Source organism: Ochotona princeps, chromosome 10 (genome assembly GCF_030435755.1).
Source record: "Ochotona princeps isolate mOchPri1 chromosome 10, mOchPri1.hap1, whole genome shotgun sequence".
NCBI classification, from domain to species: Eukaryota; Metazoa; Chordata; class Mammalia; order Lagomorpha; family Ochotonidae; genus Ochotona; species Ochotona princeps.
In genome coordinates this window covers 62,186,808-62,208,417 of record NC_080841.1, presented here as the reverse complement: position 1 = coordinate 62,208,417, position 21,610 = coordinate 62,186,808, and the positions used below count along the sequence as shown (strand labels likewise).

Sequence of the window (21,610 nt, the reverse complement as noted above, 5' to 3'; positions counted from 1 at the left end):
CTTGGGAGTTGGTGTTTGGTTACTCACTCTGTCTCCTCAGGTCTAATCTAATCAGACTTTTTTTTTCATGACTTATTGGTAAGTTGTGTGTTCCTCTGAACTTGTGCATTTAGATTTTCTAATTTGTTCACATACCACTTTTCATTCTCATTGAAATGGGAAAAAAAAGGTAAATACCAATGCTGTAATAGTTTAGGTTGTTTTGAATGTGTCTTTATTTTCTTCAGGGAAAAAAAAAGATTGAGTTATGAGACTTTTAATTCTTGATTCAGAGATCTGGGTGAACTCATGGTTGAACATTCTGTGCAGCATGCAGTCAATCAGATACTTTCCGATTCCTGAAAACCTCTCTATTCTTTAGTCGGAATCCAAGAATCTTGGGGCAAACATAGTGTTTGTAGTCATCAGTCATCCAAATCTGGAGAATTTTCAGAAGTAGATCTAAAAGACAAAGGGTCAGTTTTGGTTAACCAATTGTTGTTTTGGTTGAGGGAAGTTCCTGTTAAATTGACACAAGCATGAAAATTAAGTTTTTTTTTTCTTTTAGAAATGGGTACAAACCGAACCCATCTTAGCACAATCATCCACTAATGAATCACAATCACATACACATTTGGAAAATAAAATATACTAATATGTATCATGATACACATACAAATAGACTCCTACATTCAATTTATTTAGGTATACATTACTCATTGAAGAGAGGAATTGTATGCATTAGTATTTTGAACACAAGGAGGGATAGAAGAAAAATGGAAATAAATTTTTTCTCCTTTAAAATGATGTCCAGGTCTTTTATTATTTGAAGTTAATGGATACATCAAAGGATTGATGAAAAAGTTAATAAAAATGATCAAGGTTTAGTTTCCTTTATGCATTCAGAAATAATTTATGTGATATATTGTTTTATTAGGAAGCAATTATAGACAACATCTAGAAATGCATAGGGCAATTATAAGATCACCTCAATGGGAAGCCACTATGTTAACAAAAGAGCTTTTTTCCTTAAATGCAGTGATTGCTTTGGACTATAAAATTCTAAAGCCAATGAACAATTATTATTGATTAACATTAACAATATTCCTTGGTGGGGATTACTGTCTGTGTCTCTGATTTAAATCTATATATTTATCATTTGTTCATGCCATCAATATTTTGTAAATTCCGAGGGAAAACGTTTTACAGCAAATACCATGCTCTCAAAATTTGATATTCTAATGTGGTGAATAGAAAGTAAACAGTATAAATCAATAAATTACTCAGTGTTTCTAGGAGGGACACATGCAGCAGCCAGAGAAAAGGTGTTTGCAGAAGAGCCACATTTTCAGATACAATTTGTCCCAACCTGCAGGACATGACGCTCAAACCCTGAGGGTGGACTGGGAATGCCGGGCTGCGAGCCCCCGGGCTGCTGGCCCGAGAAACACACGAACACTCGTACTTCGTGGAAGAGTGCCTCTCTCTTTATTTTTACTCCTCATACATATACCTTCTTCTCTAAGGGAAGGGGAGAAAAGGAGGGGTTTCCTGGGAGTAATTATCTTCATTGAAGCAGGGAAGGAACTAATCATCTATGTTGAAACAGGGGAGGAACTAATTATTTGGACAGGAATAAGGGTGGAGGTTGTATTCTGTTTGCTCTACAGAGGATGTTTTAGACTAATATCCTGCTTGCTGTAGCCCTGCTTGCCCAAGGCAGGCTTTGCAATGCAACTGGCTGACAGGTAGGCTAAGTCTAAGGCCCATAAGTCTATGGCTCCTAACAACAATTGGCATCATTGAGGTTACCTGTAAGTGAAGACCCGATGTAGATGAGGGAGTAAAACCTCCAGTTATCTGAATAAAGTGCTTGCTAATCATGCAGAGAACAGCCAGTATGAAGTCACACTGACTGATTTGGAATCTGTGTGAGACACTTAGGGGACATCAGGGTTATGTTAGAATTAGACCTAAAGAAAAGTAGGATATGGACCCAGGAAAGGTAAGGCAGGGAGGGAGTACCCATTGGTCTTAGTCTTTGTAAAGAGTTTTGCTGAATTTAATTAAAACATTTAACACATATTGAGGAGAGGGGTGCTTTAGTCAACCTTTTTTGTTTAAAGAGTTGTTTTTTATTGGCAAGTCAGATTTAGAGAGAAGGAGAGACGGAAAGAAAGCTTTCTGCTGGTTCTCTCCCCACTTGGCCACAATAGCCAGAGCTGAGCTGATTCCAAAACCAGAAGGTGGGAACTTCTTCAGGTCTCACACATGGGTGCAGGGTCCCAAAGCTTTGAGCTGCCCTTGAATATCCATATGGGATTCTGGTCCATTCTAAGAGAGGATTTAGCCACTAGGTTGGTGTGCAGGGCCTAGACCTACTTTTAAATCTACCCACTCTGACTGCTAAGCATGAGGATAAACTGCACAAGAAAAAAAAAAAAACAGGAGTAAATTATCAGTAATTCTTTCAGTTGAGTATATTTAGGGTAAATATGTGTATGTTGGCAATTGCCAATATGATTATGAATTCAATTAGAGATGTAATAGTTTTGAGACAGACGCATGAGTGAATTTTGTTAGAGAGATGACGCAAATCTGGTTCAATGCCTAGATCTGGCCTGAACATGAGTTTAGGAATCTGTATTCAGTCAAAAAAGGAGTAGAAACAGCTAAGATAATGAACTGGAGTACGAGGAAAAGAGTTCGATGCTGAGCCTTGAAATAAACCAATCATCTAAGCTCTGAAGACAAATGTTTGTAAACCACTTCCCCAAGCTGCAGCATCTACTGCGTGGGTTGAAATAAACTGAATTCCTCAACTAACCTGATTTCAAGTGTTTGTAATGGAGCAAGCTACTTACCCACCAAAATACTGGATATTTCTGTCCAGGTCATCAATAGTTTTCATGTCCTCTGATGTCAGCTGGAAGTCAAAAACCTAGTGGGAATAGGAGAAGACCAGTTCAATTTTCCTGAGGCAGTTAATGTTCTCCTACTTTTCACAGAGGGACACACAGTTATGGCGTCTTATAAGACAATTATCATGCGCTTGGGATTCATTCAGTAATAAAACTTGTGGGATATTTTTTCCTCATTCAGATAGCAAAGACTGGCATCTCTAATCTTCTCTCGGAGAATTTTTGAGTGGCTGTGGTTATAGCAAAGGAATCACAGAGACTTTTGAGCCTAAATCTCATCTTATGTAATTCATTTGTTTTGTAGTCACATATTATTTCCCATCAAAACTCAGGTTAAAACTTGATGCCCAGTGTCAGGGTATTGAGAAGTAGGTATGCCGCTAAAGGAATTTCAGTCACAAGGGAGCCACCTTCAGTGAGACTTACTGCTGCTTTCAGAAGACCGGATCAGTTACAGCAAAGGTGGATTGTGACAAACCAAGGCTGCCTCTTTTGCCTGCACCTGCCTGTTTTTCCTGGCCACTTCCCTCTGTGTTATGATGTAGCATGATGCATGATGCACCCATTCAGTTTTGGACTTCTAGCCTCCAGAACTATGGGCTATACCAATTTATTTCCTAACAAATAACCCAGTCTCATTGTGGCATTGCAAAAAAAAAAGGGGGGGGGGACTAAAACATGGGGGTAGAAATCAAAGAGTAATAAACACAGAACCATAGGAAAGAGGAAAAACTAGAACTGGGGCCCAATCTTGATGTCCTCTGTACAATAACATTTTCCATTACCCCAAACCTTACTTGCATCAGTTGGTGGATTAAACAGACGCGGTGCTGTTATATGTAGAATATAAAAGGAAATACACTTTTCTCAAATATACCTTGAAATCTTCATGAACAAGTGCCTGTCAGTACCTACTGGGAAGGCAAGGGGTAACGTCCTTTGTGAGTCTCCTGCTCTTCAACCCCATACTCTGTACCTGGAAGTTCTCTTGCATTCTTTTCCTGTTGAAGCTTTTGGCCAGGACCACTATGCCTCGCTGCAGTTGGTAGCGTAGAGCTACCTGGGCTGGAGTGCGCCTGTACTTCTCAGCCATGGCATTTAGTACAGGATCCTCTAGGAGAACTGGGTTGTCCTTCTTCACCCTGAATGCAGAGGCAGAGCAGTCACACGTCTGAAGCTGAATATGTGTGCTGCCTGGAGGCTGCTCATTCAGGCTAGAAACATGAATCCTCATTATCACAATCTGACAGTCTCACTGTTTGTTTTGTTTTGATTCTTTTGGTTTATCCAAATAAAGAAAATAAAGACAAAGGGAGGGAAGACAGAAGGAGAAATTGAGGTACTTTAACATTTTTAAAGGAAATGCTAGAGAAATTTATTAAGAAAACTGAGTCAATAAGGAAGACAAGATTGTTGTCCAAAGTAAGACCCAGTAACTATTGTCATTTTTTTAAAGATTTATTTATTTTATTACAAAGTCAGATATACAGAGAGGAGGAAAGACAGAGAGGAAGATCTTCCGTCCGATGATTAACTCCCCAAGCGAGTCGCAACGGCCGGTGCGCCCCCGATACGAAGCCGGGAACCAGGAACCTCCTTCCTGGTCTTCCATGTGGGTTCAAGGTCCCAAAGCTTTGGGCAGTCCTCAACTGCCTTCCCAGGCCACAAGCAGGGAGCTGGATGGGAAGTGGAGCTGCCGGGGTTAGAACCGGCTCCCATATGGGATCCCGGGGCTTTCAAGGCGAGGACTTTAGCCGCTAGGCCATGCTGCCGGGCCCAACTATTGTCATTTTATATAAATATAGAATAAGAACTTGTTATTTCACTTTAATGTTTTAAAATATTCTATTGTATTCTTAGGCCAGTCTGGGTTTAGTGAAGGCCCACAAAGGTCCATAAATTGTACATTCTGTCTTTAATTTCTTCTAAATAGATGCCACAACTTCAGAAAACACAGTACCTATAATTAAAATAAATTTGTAAAGGTCATTACCATTGCTTGTTTGTGTTGGAACCTAATGCAGCATAGGCAACCAGAACAATGTCCTTGGACTTGCAGAACTCCAGCAGTTTTCTCTGATTGTGATAAGGGTGACATTCCACCTACAGATTGTCAAGCAGATATGTTGGATTACAGGTATACTGCTGTCAAATTTACCAGGAGTCCTGTATGTTATACACTTAAGAACAACAAAATTGACAAGTCATTCAACTAGATTATGGCCTACTGATAACATAGCAATATTGGCTCAATATTTTGCTCAATGTTCTTGGAAAATCTATTTATGCTACAAAGTCAACAATCTGTTTTAGACTGAAAAATCATGGTAATATATTTGTCCTTGGTAGCATATTAGATAGATAGGAAGATAGATAGATAGATAGATAGATATGTAATACGCTACAGGGAATAAACACACACACACACACATATATATAATTTATCAATCTGTCTATAGCTTATATATATATATATACTGTAGCAATTATTTTTTCCTTGGTTCTATAAGACCATTGCCCCTTATATTTGAACTTACTGATGTAATAATTGCTATTAAAATTGCTCAATTTATAATATATATTCTATTATGTTAAATATCTGCATATTTTACAACTATCTCATCAATATTCATCATTTCTGAAAACATTCTTGAATTTCTCTTCCATGGTTTTGATTTTAATTTTTCTGTTTTTTATTATCAAAAAGTAACTTTCAAATATCCCAACTGAAAAATAATTTAAACATTCAAATGGTCCTTCAGCTTTGAAGTAGTCCTTCAGATTTCAGAGTCCTTCAGATTTGAGCAATAGTTTTCATTAGATCATTCTTTGCTCCAAAAAGTAAAATGATGTCTTTTCTTCTCTATTAAATCATATTGTGATGTATAACACAATCCTTAACATTCCCACAAAGCTGTAAATTTATGCATATATAAAATATTTTTTTATTGGAAAGGCAATTTTACAAAGAAGAGACAAAGGGAGCAGTCTTTCATCTACTGTTCACTCTCTAAATGATTGCAGTGGCCAGAATTGGGCCAGTCTGAATCCAGAAAGCAGGAGCTTCTTCTGGATCTCTCACATGGACACAGGGGCCCAAGGATTTGAGCCATCCTCTTCTGCTTTCCCAGACAATAAGCAGGAGCTGAATCACAAATGGAGCAGCCAAGACATGAACAGGCACCTATATGGAATGCTGGAACTACAGGTGAAGGGCTAGCCTGGCTTGCTAAGGCAACATGCTGGGCAATGAGTCCATTATTATTTTTTTTAATTTAAACATTTATTTTACCTGGAAAGTCACCATTATAGAGAGAGTAAGAGACACAGAAAGATAGAGATGCATAGCTATATACAGAGATATTTTTCATCTTTGGATGAACGCTCCCCAAAGAGCTACAAGGATGAAAAGACCTGATTCAAAGGTTGAAGTCAGGAGCTTCTTTCAATTCTGTGATATGAGTGTAGGGGCTCCAGTACTTGGGCCATCCTCTACTGCTTTTCAAGGCTATAAACAAGGAGCTGGATAGAGAGGAAAGTAGACCAGCCTGGACATGAACCAGTGCCAAAATGGGATCCAGTGCCGATGCCAGTCTGTTATGCCCCCCACCCCCCACACTTAATTGACAGTATCTATGCTCTTGTCTTTGCCTAAGTCTTGTCCCAAATAAAAAGAGATTCAGAAATGCTTCTTTTTAGCAACTAGAACAATGTTTTTGTCACTATATTCACATGTTACTAGTGAGAATAATTTCTGTACTGTGAAAGGTGGTTAGTACCATATAATCACACTCTCATTTTTCTCACTTCTGTGTTCATGGACTAATCCTACAGGACCATTTCCTCTCTGCTTCTTTCTCCAGATAACAGAGGTACCAAGTCCCTGCCCTTGCCATTGAATGACTAGATTTTAGGACCTCTACTACTATTTTTCATCCAAAAAAGGAAAAGAATACTGCTTACTAGTATTTAACAGATTGATCAGGGATGGTCTTCATTTACACATGTGAGACTTAAAAGAATTTATGATCCTGTAGGAGTAATCTGAAGCCCCAAAGCAAAGAAGTGTTATCAATCATTCCTACATTTATGTGATTCTTCCAACAATTCATGGTATAGAAGTTTCTGTGGGCTTATGTCAGTAGGTAACCTTTAAAAATTGTCTGTCTTTAAATATTTTATTATGGTAAACTACGTACAGCCTAATGCTATCGTTTGAACAATATTATGTAGCAGTTCAGTTTCATTATGTGCATCTACATTGTTATGCAACCATCACTGTTTTCAGTCTTCAGAGTAGAATCTGTTAAAGATGCAACAGTTTAAATATATTGAGAGAAGAGCAGCTATCTCACAGCACAAGTTAAATATGAACCATTTATTTTCTTTTACATATCAGTATTCCAATCTTACCAACTCTTACATTGATGAGAAGTGGGTATAAATCATTTGCTCCCTCTAATTTCCTGGACCAACTACAATAATCCTTAATAAATTATTCTCAAGTTGAAATTTGGATGAATTTTACAAAGGTGCATATGGCATTGGGTGCCATTTTCATCAATTTAGAGCTTGCTTTCTTTTGAAGTTCCTATTGTTCAAAAGCAAATGCATGAGAGAAGCAGTTCACTGGTAGTTTTGTTAAAGAGAAGAAAGAGAAATAAGCAGAATATACGTAAAAGGTGCTAATGGGTTTACCTGGTTACACACGGGTTTATACTTCAGCCCTGGCTTGTTCAAGATTTTCTCCAGCTGCCTAGAGTTAAAGTTGGACACCCCAATGGATTTGGCCAATCCTGCATCCTTGCACTTTTCCATGGCCTGGTAATCAGAGTTGTAAATAAGAATCTGTTAAAATTAAACTACAGAAAAGTAATAAATGTGAACATGTCAAAGTGGGGCTATGGGTAGGCAAAACTATGAGACAATGGAGAATATTTTAAAGATGAAAATGGTATTAAATACTGAGGAAAAGAAACATAAATAGTAATAGAGGAAACATGCTCATGAAGATGAAATAAACAAAAAAATGCAAGAGATCAGAAAAATAATAAATACAAGGCCATCATGATCTTAAGTGAATGCCGAGACAAATTTGAGTGAAACTATTGCCAGGAAAAGAGGAAATGGATCCACATGTAGCACAGATTATATAAACCATTGACCTCATTTCCTAGGATCAGTCACTTTATCCATTGGGTCCCGTCACATACACTTTCCTTGTTTCTCAAACATGGCAGTGTCTATACGATGCCTTTTTTTCTGCCTGTATCACTATTTCCATGGAAATTTGTCACCTTTTTGGATAGCCTGATATTCCCATTCCCTTTTTTAACGACCTCTATGTCCCAAGCCTACCCTGGCACTACATTTCTATCACCCTATTTTAACGTCTGTCACTCTGAGTGATCAGAGAATTTTGTTCTTTTCAACAGCAATTCCTGAATCTTTACATTAGTGGTTGATATATTTACACACTCAATTTGGTTGAATGATTAAAAGGACTAAATGTAAAAATAGAGGTCGTGGGCCATTCACTCACCCAGATTCTCACAGGGAACCCTTTCCCACAGATACAGACACACATCCAGGCTGAAATCACACTCACCTCCCATGTGCTGCAGAGATCCACTGTGTCATAAATTAGCTTCCCATGTGCATCCATTGGTATAAGTTCATCCCCAGGCTGAAATACAAGAAGGAAGGAAATCTAGATCAAACTGTTCTTATTCTTGTGAAGATCAGAAAACTTAATCCAGAGGCAAAGGAAGTACAGAGAAGGCCCACACCATAGAAGTGATGTGAAGTGCTGAAATACTAATACATTCTACTTTAAAAGTACCTATGATATCCCTGGCCTTATCCCATACAGCCTCAATTGACATCATACTTTTTGGACCTTTGCTCCGGAACCCTTGCAAAAGATCTTTTCCCAAACCTTTCCAGAAAGATGTCATAATCTCTTCCTGATTACATTGTTTGGCATGATACTAATGCTGTGACAGAGAAGGGTGAACTATTGACCAGCCACTTGGGAGACACAGAGTGCATGGCTCTAGGCTTCATCTTTTCCCAGACTTGCCTTTTGCAGCCATTTGGGGAATGAGCCATCTGGAAATTTCTATCTATATCTGTCTTTGACATCTATATCTATGTTGTCTTTCAAATAAATAAAATTAATCTTTGTCTTTCAAATAAATAAAATCAATCTTTAAAAATATTGCCAGGCCTTCAAATAAAATCCATAGTGGGACATTTCCCAGAGTCAATGAACATGGGGATGAAATATAGGAACATGGGAACTGGAACATACAGGCAGTACATCCAGAAGATTCCCCCAAAAGGCCATGAAGCCAGTGAATTCATGCCCTGAAAGAGTGAATTAAGTTAGGAGCAGCTTCATAAAGAAGAGAGGGAGACACAAAGAGAACAAGAGAATTTAAAGGCATTACATGTGGTGGTCTGATTTTTACCAAATTTTTATGGGAATCACCAAAGTAAGATAACTTATAAACCTTTAAAGACAGTGGGCTATGAATAAGATAAAGATCCACATAGCTCATCTGAAGTTTCTTTAGTGATGCTTCCAGGGCTTTTTGCACCAATTCTGGACGGTGAAATGTGGACCATAGCTGCAATGAGCAAAATAAAAGTTAAATGAGATTATTTTCTCAAAAGTTTATAAAATTAATAAATAAACATCATATTCTAGTATGCTAAAATAGATGAGGAATGACAAATTTCAGTTAATGAAGCTCATGAGTTCTTTCGCATTACAGCATATTTTCATACTAAATTGAGACAACAGAAGTAGAAAATGAAAATATGGTTATACTCCAAATCTCAAACTTAAGCACATGAAAAAATTATCAGTATCATCAGATAATACTTCAACTATAAAATATATCACAATATCTAAAGTCTGAATAGAAACGGCTTACTAAACAAGAACACCAAGTGATTGTGAGCCAAGAAATCGTGTCATTTCTTTAAGATTTATTTATTTATTTGGAAGTCCAAATTTTAGAGAAAGAGGGAGACAGAAAGAAATATTCAATCTTCTGAACCACTTGAAAGATATCTACAACAACCATCGTTGAGAAAGGTAACAAACAGGAGTCAGGAACTTCTGGGTTTCCATGTGGGTGTCAAGGGGTACCATCACCCTCTGCTTTTCCCAGGCCATTAGCAGGGAATTGGACCCTAAGTGGAACAGCTTGGATACAACTCTGATGCCCAAATAGGATGACGGTGTCACAGACAATGGCTTTACCCATTTTTCCTCAACACTGCCTCTGGAAAAGGTGTCTTGAACGAATGAAAGATTTAGATTTCCCATAGTAGGTTGGAGCTCTTAGGGACAAGGTTGGATATTCTTGAACTAAAGAAAATACACATTTCACATAAAAGAAAAATTAAGCTCTAGAATGACAGAGATCGTGGCTACTCTGCTTCTTATTTAGATTCCTGCTTATGGGGTTCGGCTAGGTCCGTGGAGGTCCCCGTTTCCCTCCTGGGTATGGGGGGTGGGTGGTTGTGGTCCTCTAGATTTCACCATGTAAGGCTCTGAGGACAGGATGGGGGTGAGTCTGGAATTCCTGAGCGTCAGCGGCCACTTTGCCCCTCTCCCTTAACCCAAGGATGCTGCGGGCAGCAGCGGGATGTCTTGGTCCGGCCTTCGCCTTGGCCTTGGCACGTCTGTATGTAGTGGCCTAGCTCTGATTCCCCAACTCTGGGCCAGCCGCAGCATGGCTACCTTGAACCAGATGCATTCCCTCGGGTCCCCCAAGCAGGCCCCTAGCACCTGGGCCCCATGGAAGGCTGACCACGGCTCAAAGGTGTGGTCCTGCACACCTTCATCCGCAAACCCAAGAAGCCCAACTCGGCCAACCGCAAGTGCTGCCTTGTGCGTCTGAGCACCGGCCAGGAGGCCATCTGCTTCATCCCCAGCGAAGGCCACAGCCTGCAGGAGCACCACATGGCCCTGGTGCAGGACAGCCACACCCAGGACCTGCCTGGGGTCAAGTTCAAAGTTGTGCAAGGCAAATACGACTGTGGCCACATGCAGAAGAAGTGACTGCGGCAGGCCCTGTGACTTTTATGCCACAAAACAGGATTCTTGCTGCGCAGGAAGGCAGGGTGGAGGTGGGGGGAGCCAGCTTTTCCCATCAGGAGTACCATTAGTCCATTTGGGTGGGCTAGTTGGAGAATGGGCCCCCTTCATCAACAGCCTTGTTCCCAAGGAGGACTTGGGACCTCTACCCCGCTGTCTGCTAGGAAGCAGCATAATAAACACTGTCCACATTCCCGCGCTCCAACGTGCTGGGGTGGCTGATGGCCCTGGGAAAATATAAAAAGTTCCTGTTCATGTGTCTTGGAAGGCAACCAATGATGACTTATGGTTAGCTGGGTCAATGTCATTCATCTAGGAGACCTGGGTAGAGTTCTGGGTTGATGATTTCAACTTGGCCCAGTCATGGACATTGCCATTGTATCTCTCTATTTTTTCAATCAATTAGTCAATACAGAGAACAAATACATTTAAAACAAATGAAACAGAAACAGAAACACACAAAAAAACATGAGGATGACAAGGATGGTGCTGTACATGGAGCACATCTAAATATGTATGAGCAAACTTATTTTCTTAGTGTAGAAAGAAGAGATGTCTACTAATAAACTGGCACAGGATTTGCAACTATAGACTTCAAATATAGATTCACAACTCACTGCTCTTGAGCTAGTGCACTTTTAATTTTATTTGTAATGTTTTTCTTCCTGTTGTTATTCAAAAGGCAGGATGTCAGAGGAGGAGAAGCATAGAGTAAAAGGACTCTTTTTATTAATTGTCTCACTTATTAAATAGCTGTAATGATTAGGACTGAGCCAGGTCAAAACTAGGAACCTAAACTTCCATTTGGGTTGACCATTGCTCACATGGGACACAGCATCTCTGGTGGCTCCTTAACGATCCTTGCCACAAACCTTGCCTTTTATTTTTACTTTTTTTGAGTTACTAGTAGCTTTCAGTTCACTGAATACTGAAAAAAACTTTCCGGGGCTGTCTTCAATCTGACTTAAGCACCTGTTCTTTTATTTCTCTCAGATATGATATCACTGGAGCTGAGTAGCAGTAAGAAAATTGCTTGAATTTTTAACAGTACATAGGTAATTTTTACCAACATGAGGATCATATTCAGATCAGTTTCTAGGTATCATTATTTCAATTGCATAGAACAAAAGACACACATATGTATTGATCACCAAACTGTTCGGGATATGTTGACAAGCTCAGGCCTTTTGGATTTTCTTTTTTTTTTTTTTTTTCTGGTTATATTTCACAAGGTCGGGGGCAGGACCTGCGGCTTTAGAGGCTCACACCCCATATTTTAGTGACAACAGTCTAGTCCACAATCACTCCTGATTCCAGATCCTCGTTAGTGATCAGAGGAACCCTAAAGGTGTTGGCTCAAGCGTTTGAGTCCCTGTCATGCACACTGGAGATAAGGATTGTGATTCTGAAGCTTGATTTTGACCTAGGACAACATGTACTGTTGCAGACATTTAGGGGATGAATCAGTGGAAATGAATCTCTCCCTTATTCTTTCTCACTCTCTCTCTGTATGGCTCCATTCCAAATAAAATGAACATTTAAAAAGAAATCCCACAACCACATAGAATAGTAAAGGATCAAAATTTGATTTTAGGATAACCTGATTCTAAAATAATACTTTCCGAGAAAGCAGCATTACTATATACTACAGCTAAGAAATACTCAATTATTTTCTGGAATCTGTCTACAGCAGTTGGAAAAAGCCAAACCTATGTCTGTATTCTGTTATGATAATAACAGCTAGCACTTAAAATAGTTGCTATTTGGGATAATAATTAAAAATTTCCATGGTAACAAAAGACTTATTGGCTCCACTCAATAGAGTTCAACATGATTAGAGCCCAACAGGGAACTAGGCAAGGCTAGCACACACAATACTTAAAACTTTACTCTCTACATAAAGGAAATAACTTCACTCTCTACATAAAGGAAACTTTAAAATAATCATTATGTAAACAAAATCATTAAAAGTATAGTAGTGTATAATCCCTCTCAGTTTGCTTGACAGCTTTTTTCTTTTTTCTTTTTTTTTTTTTCGATTTTTTTTTTCATTTTATTGGAAAGTCAGATATACAGAGAAGAGAGACAGATTTTCTGGCCCTTGAGTCACTTCCCAAGCAACTGCAACCGCTGGACCCGAAGCCAGGAGCCTGAAGCCTCTTCGAATCTCCCACTGTTGCAGGGTCCCAAGGCCATCCTTGACTGCTTTCCCAAGCCACAAGCAGGGAGCTGGATGGGAAGCAGGGCTGCTGGGATTACAACTGGCACCTTTATGGGATCCTGGCATGTGCAACGTGAAGACTTTAGCCACTAGGCTACTGTGCCAGTCCCTTTGACAGCTATTTTAGAACGAAGTTTGACACAGCATTACTTGCAGCAGAACTGATACACTCAAGTAATTGTTTTTTAGCCCTTAGCTGACATATACAAGTAGAAATGTGGTGTTTGTCTTTTTGAATCGAGCTTATTTCACTCAACATGATGTCCTCTAATTTCAAATGGCAGCTTCACTCTTTTACATGTTTGAGTAACATACTCAAGATACATGAATTAGCTGTGTCAGAGATACCTGCTCTACCATACTCCACTGCTCACAGCAGCCAAAATATGAGCTCAGCTGAGGTGCCTCTCATCAGACACATGGATAAATAAAATGTGGTATTTATTAACATATACTCTAGATTTCAATATAGGTTTATATGTATTTGTACACATACAATGGAACAGTAGTACGCAGCAAGCATTTCTGAGTATTTAAGTGTATTAAAATGTTTTCTTAAAGCTTTAATTTTTTTTAATAATGCAACACTCTCATTTAGGGAGACTGAGGCGCAGAATTTAAGTGACCTGTTCAAGTTCATATACAAGGTGATTAGTAGAGTCTGTATTTTTCTGTGACCACATTTCTAACTTCTTTCCACTTATGCAAGTTTCAAGTGAATGAAAATTATCTTATGATAAAAGAGATTTTCCAAGGAGCAATCTAGCTTAGAGATATTCCCACAGACACAGATGCAACTGCATACCACACCTTTGAAGTGTAGAATATCTCATCTCTCTTCACGGTGCCATTGGCAATCTTCTTCCCAATGGCCCTCCCAATTTCTTCTTCATTTTGGTAAAAATATGCCGAGTCAAAATGCCGATAGCCTACATCAATTGCTATGTTAATGGCTTCTTCCACCTCCCTCTTATCAACCTAGAAGAGCATAAAAATTATAAGTATTTTTAAAATAATAATAATAGAAGCCATTTAACAAAACCTATCGTTCTTATGTGCATGGGGTCTGAATTAGAAATGATTGCCCATCCCAATGTTCTCAAGTGTTTCCCCCTGTGTTTTTTTTTTTTTCTAACAAATTCTAAGTTTTGCATTTCACATTCGGATCTTTAATCCATTTTATGTTGATTTTTATAAATTATGGGAAGTGCCAAATTCCATTCTTCTGCTTGTAAACTTTCAATTTTCCCATAACATCTATTGAAAAGACTATTAATTTTCCAATACATAGTATTTTCATATTGTTAGAGAATAGTTAGCAACAGATGTTTGAGTTTACCTCCAAAAACTCTTGTTTTTTCTACCATTGTATAGACTTGATTTAATGTCAAAATAATGTATTAGATTTTTAGTTTTGGAATTTTTTAGGACAGCGAGATCTTCCATCTGCTGAGTCAATATCAATATTGCTAAAATTGACTGAAGGCAGGAGCCTTTCCAGAACCTAAATACTTGAGCCATTTTCCACTATTCTCCCAGATGCACTGGCATGGAAGTAGATTGGAAATGGGGCAGCCAAGACCTAAACTGGTACCCACATTGGATGTGGTCAGTGGACCCAACAGCTTTACCCATAGCACTACAGCCTTGTCCCTACAACTTTTATTTTATTTAATTTTTAATTTTTATTTTTTGTGATATAGTTCCATGGGCTCAGGAATTTCCTCTCCCACCTCCTCATTGCCTATCCCATACTGTTTACCCCTATATTATTATTAATATTATTATTATATAGTCCTCAAGCAACAGTCACAAGTCCATCATTTTAAGACTATTATGACATTGTAGGTATAGACAATGGTAGAAAACCCAGTAACTATTGTCAATATACATTTAACAATTTCATCGAAAATCCATATTTTATTCAGGAATACAGGTGTATACTACAATGTATCTTCACTTCTCGTTATGCTAGTTTCTCTTATACAGTCCCTCTAACTGAATGTGTGTGTGTGTGTGTGTGTGTGTGTGTGTGTGTGTGTGTGTGTTGGCCTGTATATCTGTTGAGCTTATATTTGCACGAAAGTTGCCTTTTATCATAGGGAATATATGGCATTTGTCCTTTTAAGATTGATATAGTTCATGAGCATTTTGTAACAAATGGTAGAATTGCCCCACAACTTTTAAGAAATCAAATAATATAATGCCTCCTGTTTTGTTTCTTTTGCTCAGGAACACTTTTGCTATTTGGAATATTTTTTGGTTCCCACATACATTTTAGGAGTGTTTTTATTATTAATGTATTACTGAAACTTACATAAATTTTATTGAATCTGTAAATCAATTTGCATAATATCAATATCTTAATGATACTGTTTTCCAGTCCATGAAGATGGACATCTTGCCACTTCCTTATGTCCTATTCAAAATTATCACTCCAAGATAATTTACATGATTTTTTCTCTTAGACGTTAAAAATACAATTATTTTTAACATTTCTTTTTAGAATGGTTCAATACTTGTGTATTATGACATTCCTTATAGGCATGTAGCTACTTTATATTCTTCAACTTTGCTTGATTGCGTACAGAACTAGTAATTCTTTTATGACATTGTTGATATACTCTCTGTGCATAGTATGCCAGCTACAGACAATAACAATTTTATTCTTCCATTTCAGTTTAGGTGAGTCTTACATATTCTCCTTCCTGATTGCACAGCTGGGATATCCAGCATCTTCTTGCAAATAAGTGATGAAAGTGAGCATTCATGACCTATTCCTGGTACCACAAAGACCCTAGCTTTTCCCCACACATGACAATGTCAGTTGATGGATTATTACATATGGCTTTTATTTAACTGAAGTTTGATCCCTCATTCTATGTCTAATTTTGTCAAAGTTTTTCTCATGAAGGAGTTCAGACTTTTATCAAATGCCCTTTTTGTATCTACTGAGATTATCATATGATCTTTTTCCTTTCTTGTTGATGAAGTATAGAGCTTTTATTGAACTGTGCATGTTGAACCGTCTATACATTCCTGGGATGGATTCCACTGAATCATTCTGAGTTATCATTACAATGTTCTTTCAGGGTCAATGTACTCCATTTTCTTTAGGATTTTTGCATCTGTGTTCATTGAGGAAATTGCCATGCAGGTTTATTTTGGTATTGTTATGTCTTTGGCTGATTTAGTATTAAGGTTTATGCTTCTCCCATATAATTGACTTGAATACTTTCTTTTCTGTGTTTTGAATTTAAAAGTACAATGTAGCCTATCAAGATCAAATCTGGTAATTCATAGACAACAGACTCAAAGCGGCACTAAACAACAATAAAACTACTATACCAATGCATGAGAGGGGAATCAGGTGCGATCTTGACAACCTCTTTTTTTTTTATTATTTAACTTCATTAATTACATTTTATTATGTGACACAGTTACATAGATACTTGGGTTCTCCCACCCCTCCCCAAACCCTCCCACCATGGTGGATTCCTCCACCTAGTTGCATAACCACAGCTCAAGTTCAGTTGAGATTCCCCCATTGCAAGCATATACCAAACATAGAGTCCAGCATCTTATTGTCCAGTCAAGTTCAACGTCTTCTTAGGTATACCCTCTCTGGTCTGAAGACAGAGCTAGCAGAGTATTAACCCAGTCAATTGAAAGCTCCATCATACCATCAGCAAAAATTTACATCATTATGGAATTAATTGACATAGTAATGAGTAACCAACATGTTGAAAGTAAATGCGAGTTCCCAGCCACCTTCTGTGACCACCTCACCTATACTTCAATTTAGTTTATACACAACATCTTAACAGGAGGTCATGTGCGTGGAGCAGGGGAGCACTCCAGAGTGGAGCAGGTGGTAAGGAGGAAGCTTGGATCCCAACCATGAAGACTCTCAGACCTTCACCACAAACTATTAATATGAGCAACAAGGACTATATCCCAACTGCCAAGGAGGCCACAGGGAATTGGATGCCCTCGGAGGCCGAGTACTCTGAGGTCACCCACCCCTAACCGGAGCTTCCGCAGGGGATGGAAGAAGTCCAAACACTACCGCGCAGAAACCAACGTCATTGGAAAGACAAACAGAAGCCCTGAGCGATCCGCAGAAACAGAAGAACAATAAATGTCCTTCGGGACCAGGGAGGAGAGCTTTCTCTGGTCCGAATCTGGCTCCAACTCTGGACCCCCACCCTCCCTCGCAATGACCATCGGGATCGCTTCGAAAACCCCTCACAGCAAACAATCATACAAACTAAAAAAAAAAAAACCTAAAATAAATAACAAGCAACTGAAAGTAGAGCTTGAAATCTGACAGGAAAGAGCTGGCATGGATTGGCTCATGCCTCGCTGGGTGGGACACAAAGATTAGTCACTCCTCACCATGGTGCTGAGGATTTTCCTGCACAGCCCCCCAAAAAATGTTCTGCACCTTAATTGTCGACAAATATCTTGTTAGGGTTATAAGCCAGTCTAGATTATCCTAAAATCTGCCAAGATCAGCAAAATTATACTTCAACACAACAAATGGCTAAATACTAAAATGAAATAGATACGAGACAGCTGAATGGTACCTTATAGCCATTTTAGGTATATAGCAGCTGGTCCTGAATATAAACTAAAATTGAAATGTCAATGAGCTAATCATAGGTTGTGGTTAGGAACTTGCTTTTTTTTTTTTTTTTAACATACTGGTTACTCAAAACCATGTCAATTCCATAATATTGCAAATTGCTGTTGATGTTATATTAGGACTCTTAATTGACTGTGATGATATTCTACCAGCTCTAACTTCGGACCAGAAATGGTCTCCCCAAGAAACTGTTCAACCCATCTGGACAATAAGTAGCTGGACTCTATGCTTGGTATATGTTTGCAAGGAAAGAATCTTGATTGAATTTGAACTGTAATACTGCATCAAGGTGGAGGAATCCACCAGGGGAGGGGAGGTGGAGGGGTGGGGGGATTCCCAGAGCCTATGAAACTGTCACATAATGCAAAATAATTAATAAAAAAATGAAAAAAAAAACTGGTAACGCTTTGAAAATGTGGTAGATTTTGGCAGTGAAGCCAAATGGTCCTGGAATATTCTTTGATGGGAGATCTTTTATTGGTAATTTAATCTCACTACTCATGGTTACTCTTTTTATGTATTTTGTTTTCCTCATGATTTAATTATTGTTAAGTATGTGTTTCAGAAATTTGTCCAGTTTTCTAGGTCATCAAATGATATGGCAATTTCTGACAAACCTCTGCATTTCTTAATCTGGTTAAGATTTCAGCAATTATGTTTTTCTTGTCAAAGAAACATGTAATTATTTTGGGTTGAGAGAGAGACACATAGAGAAGATCAAAGAGAAAGAAGAGAAGAAGGGGGATAGAGAGAGAGAGAAAGTAGAGAAATTCCCAAATGCCATCAGTGACTGGGGCTGGATTAGGATAAAACCTGGAGCCTGGGATTCCATCCTGGTCTCATATTGGAGGCAAAAGTTCAAGTATCTAGGTCACCTGTTGCTTTCCCAGGTGCATTAACAGGGAACTGTATTGGAGACAAAATATCTAGGAATCAACACAATGATCATAGAAGATGTCAGTGTCACAGGTGCTGGCTTAACTGGCTGTGCCACAATGCCAGCTCCTCTCTGTCACATTTTAGATTTTTCTTCATATTCTCTTCTGTAGAAGAGTTGAGGCTTGATTTTGTGTAATAATTTTTCATTAGCAAATCTGTCAGAATGCTGAATTGCTTCTCAGTAGTCTCTTCAGTTTTATTCCTTTAAAGAGCTGTTTTGAAGCATTCATCTAGACATTTGGAAATTTCACTTCCTAGATGGTTAGTTTCTGGTGCATTATAGTGCTCTTTGGTGAAGTCATGGTATCTGGGAAATTCCTGATGCCTGTTAGTGTAAAATGTCATTTATGACAGTAATCTGACACTGCTTGCGTCTGTACCTCTAGAGATCTCTAAACAGTATGTTCATTTTCTCTGAGTCAGTGGATACTTATGTTACGTAAGCACTGAATACCACCCAAAGCCTTGGTTTGCCACAGCTTCACTATTAATATGTTTTAACTGATTATGCTTTATGATATTCCTAAACCTTAATTTTCCATGAATATGTAATTTATGCATTGTTCAGTACAAACTAACGAAACTACCTAAAATGAGGTCATCTACCCCCACAAACCTTCTCCTGGGCCTATGTTAGGACAAGCCATCTTGTGTTGCATCCAAGAATGCCATAATGCTAGATAACACCCAACATCCCTAATGACCATTTATGTAGCATGAGAGTAAGCCCAAAGCTTGCCCTTAATCGCTGTGTCTGCTACTGAAGTTGATTTAGTGCCCAATCCCTCACTTCTCAGTGAGGGTGATGTCAGCTCTCAAGAATCAAAGCAGTGTCAGAGTTTGTGCAAACAATGATATGAGGATAGGAGTTGTTAGAACCTACTTAATTCTAGGTATTGTCAACCTGGCTCTGAATCACATAATAATCTATATTTTCTTGCATTCTGCTCAAGATTATAGAAGGCGTCCTCAAGGTAGCTGCTCATGAAGTGCCAGATGTTGTTGCACCTGGTATCACCTTCACACCTGTGGTTCCGCAAAATCACATATGTCAGCAGACCTGTAAGTGGATAGTGGTAATACAGGTGAAAGCAAGTAATTCCCAACAGGGGAAGATCTGTCTGATACTGGGACAAATCCAGAAACTATCCACAGCCACTAGACCCAGGATGCTGAATGTTGGAATCTGCCAACAATATACCTTAGTAGTCCAGAACTATGTTCCAAAACACAGTCCCAGGGTCCCTTGCTGTCCTCTTTTGGAGGACAGTGATAAGACAGCTCTCTGGTCACACAAACGGTTCCCATACATAACAGCTGGTCACAGTTAGGTCTGGCAGTCACAAATCCTTATCAAGGTTCCTGGTGTTTTCAAAAACCACCCAAATCCAGTATTGACATACATCAAAATAGACATAATTCCCCAGAATTCATGCCTCACCCTGATGTTGAGCAAGTCTAAAATCTTTGTAAGTGCAAGCTGAGGGCTAGAGATATTTTTGTGTGTGTGCATGTTGGCCATTAGCAAAGAAGGCCCAGTTCTCATTTCTATGGCATTCCTCTGTTCTCTATATCCTAGCCTCTTTATGCATCCGGAATGTTGCTCTCTGTTGGCAGTTGCAAGGAAGGATGATTTAAGCCTCTGGTCTGTGCAGGCTCCAAATATTTACTCTACAGGTATGAAATGGGCCCAGATGGCTCATACCAGCTGAAATTTTCTGCAGTGGGTCTGGCACTGAGGATTTGGTTTGCTCTCTTCCTCATGTGGGAGGCATCTATTCACATGATCTCCTTAGAGCTTGGGGAGCAGTCATACAGGAAACTTTAGAGCAAGACGTGGAATGGCTATCTCTACTCTGGCTTTCATAGCTCTTACGAGGTGACTTGGAGTGCATGTGGCTGTTCATGCTGGCATCTCTGAAAGGAAGTGGTCAGTAGAGTCCATTACTGAGATGCCAGCTTGTTGCTGAATCCACAAAATATTATCAGTAACAGCTAGTTTTAATTGCTAAGTTGGATTTAGGTGACACTTTCTCCTTTATAAATGTGTTATTGATTGATTGATCGATGTTGATTTGTTCTGCTGATCTAACAGGGTGAACTCTCGTAGCAATCTCATAATTTTAAATGTCTGTTGGATGTGTTATTCTTCATTTACAACTTCTCATAATTTAACTGCATCCCATGAAGATTTAACTGATTGTATTTGAGTTAAAATGATAGCTAGAGGTGTAAGCCATATTTGAACTTCCTTGTCTCTAGTCCTCAATGTTATACAAGTTAGGTATAACCTGCTTTTTCATGAATCACTCAAAATTGTCCTTGTAAATTTGTAGTGTTTCATGCAAAAATATGCATGGCATTTATCTTTCAAATAAAGAGGGAATTTCCAAATGTCACTTGGCTTGCCCTATGACACAGTCTTAGCAATCTGAACTCTGAGTTTGTTTCAGTCCTTAACCCTCAAAATTCTTTATTCCTATCTTGCTATAATTCCTTTTCTCAGAAAGGTTTTCTATGTATAATCTGTAAACAGTGATGGACAGGAAAAACTGCATTAAAAATTATAAAGAAGGGCTAGTGTCATGGCATAGCACATTAAGCTATCATCTGCAATGCTAGTATACCATATGATTGCCAAATCAACATCCAGTTGTCTATTTCTGTTCCAGCTCTCTGTAAATAAACCTGGGAAAGCATCAGAAAATGGCCCTATTACTTGAACCTCTGCCACCCATGTAGGAGACCCAAAATGAATTTCTGTCTCCTAGATTTAGCGTGACGCCAAA

The 21,610-nt window shown here is 38.8% G+C and overlaps 1 protein-coding gene and 1 pseudogene across 1 annotated transcript in view; one reads left to right on the top strand and one right to left on the bottom strand.

Moving 5' to 3' along the window:
• Positions 1-314: 314 nt before the first annotated feature.
• Positions 315-21,610, bottom strand: part of LOC101525116 (prostaglandin-E(2) 9-reductase) — a 72,939-nt gene continuing 51,643 nt past the window's right edge. The window contains exons 5-9 of the mRNA XM_058669531.1: positions 7,599-7,721; positions 4,894-5,003; positions 3,877-4,042; positions 2,844-2,920; positions 315-441 (exon numbers count right to left, since the gene is read on the bottom strand). Of these exons, the coding sequence (XP_058525514.1) occupies positions 405-441; positions 2,844-2,920; positions 3,877-4,042; positions 4,894-5,003; positions 7,599-7,721 (513 nt within the window). The 3' untranslated portion in view covers positions 315-404. The remainder of the gene's footprint in view (positions 442-2,843; positions 2,921-3,876; positions 4,043-4,893; positions 5,004-7,598; positions 7,722-21,610) is intronic.
• Positions 10,562-10,977, top strand: LOC101524882 (small ribosomal subunit protein uS12m-like; annotated as a pseudogene).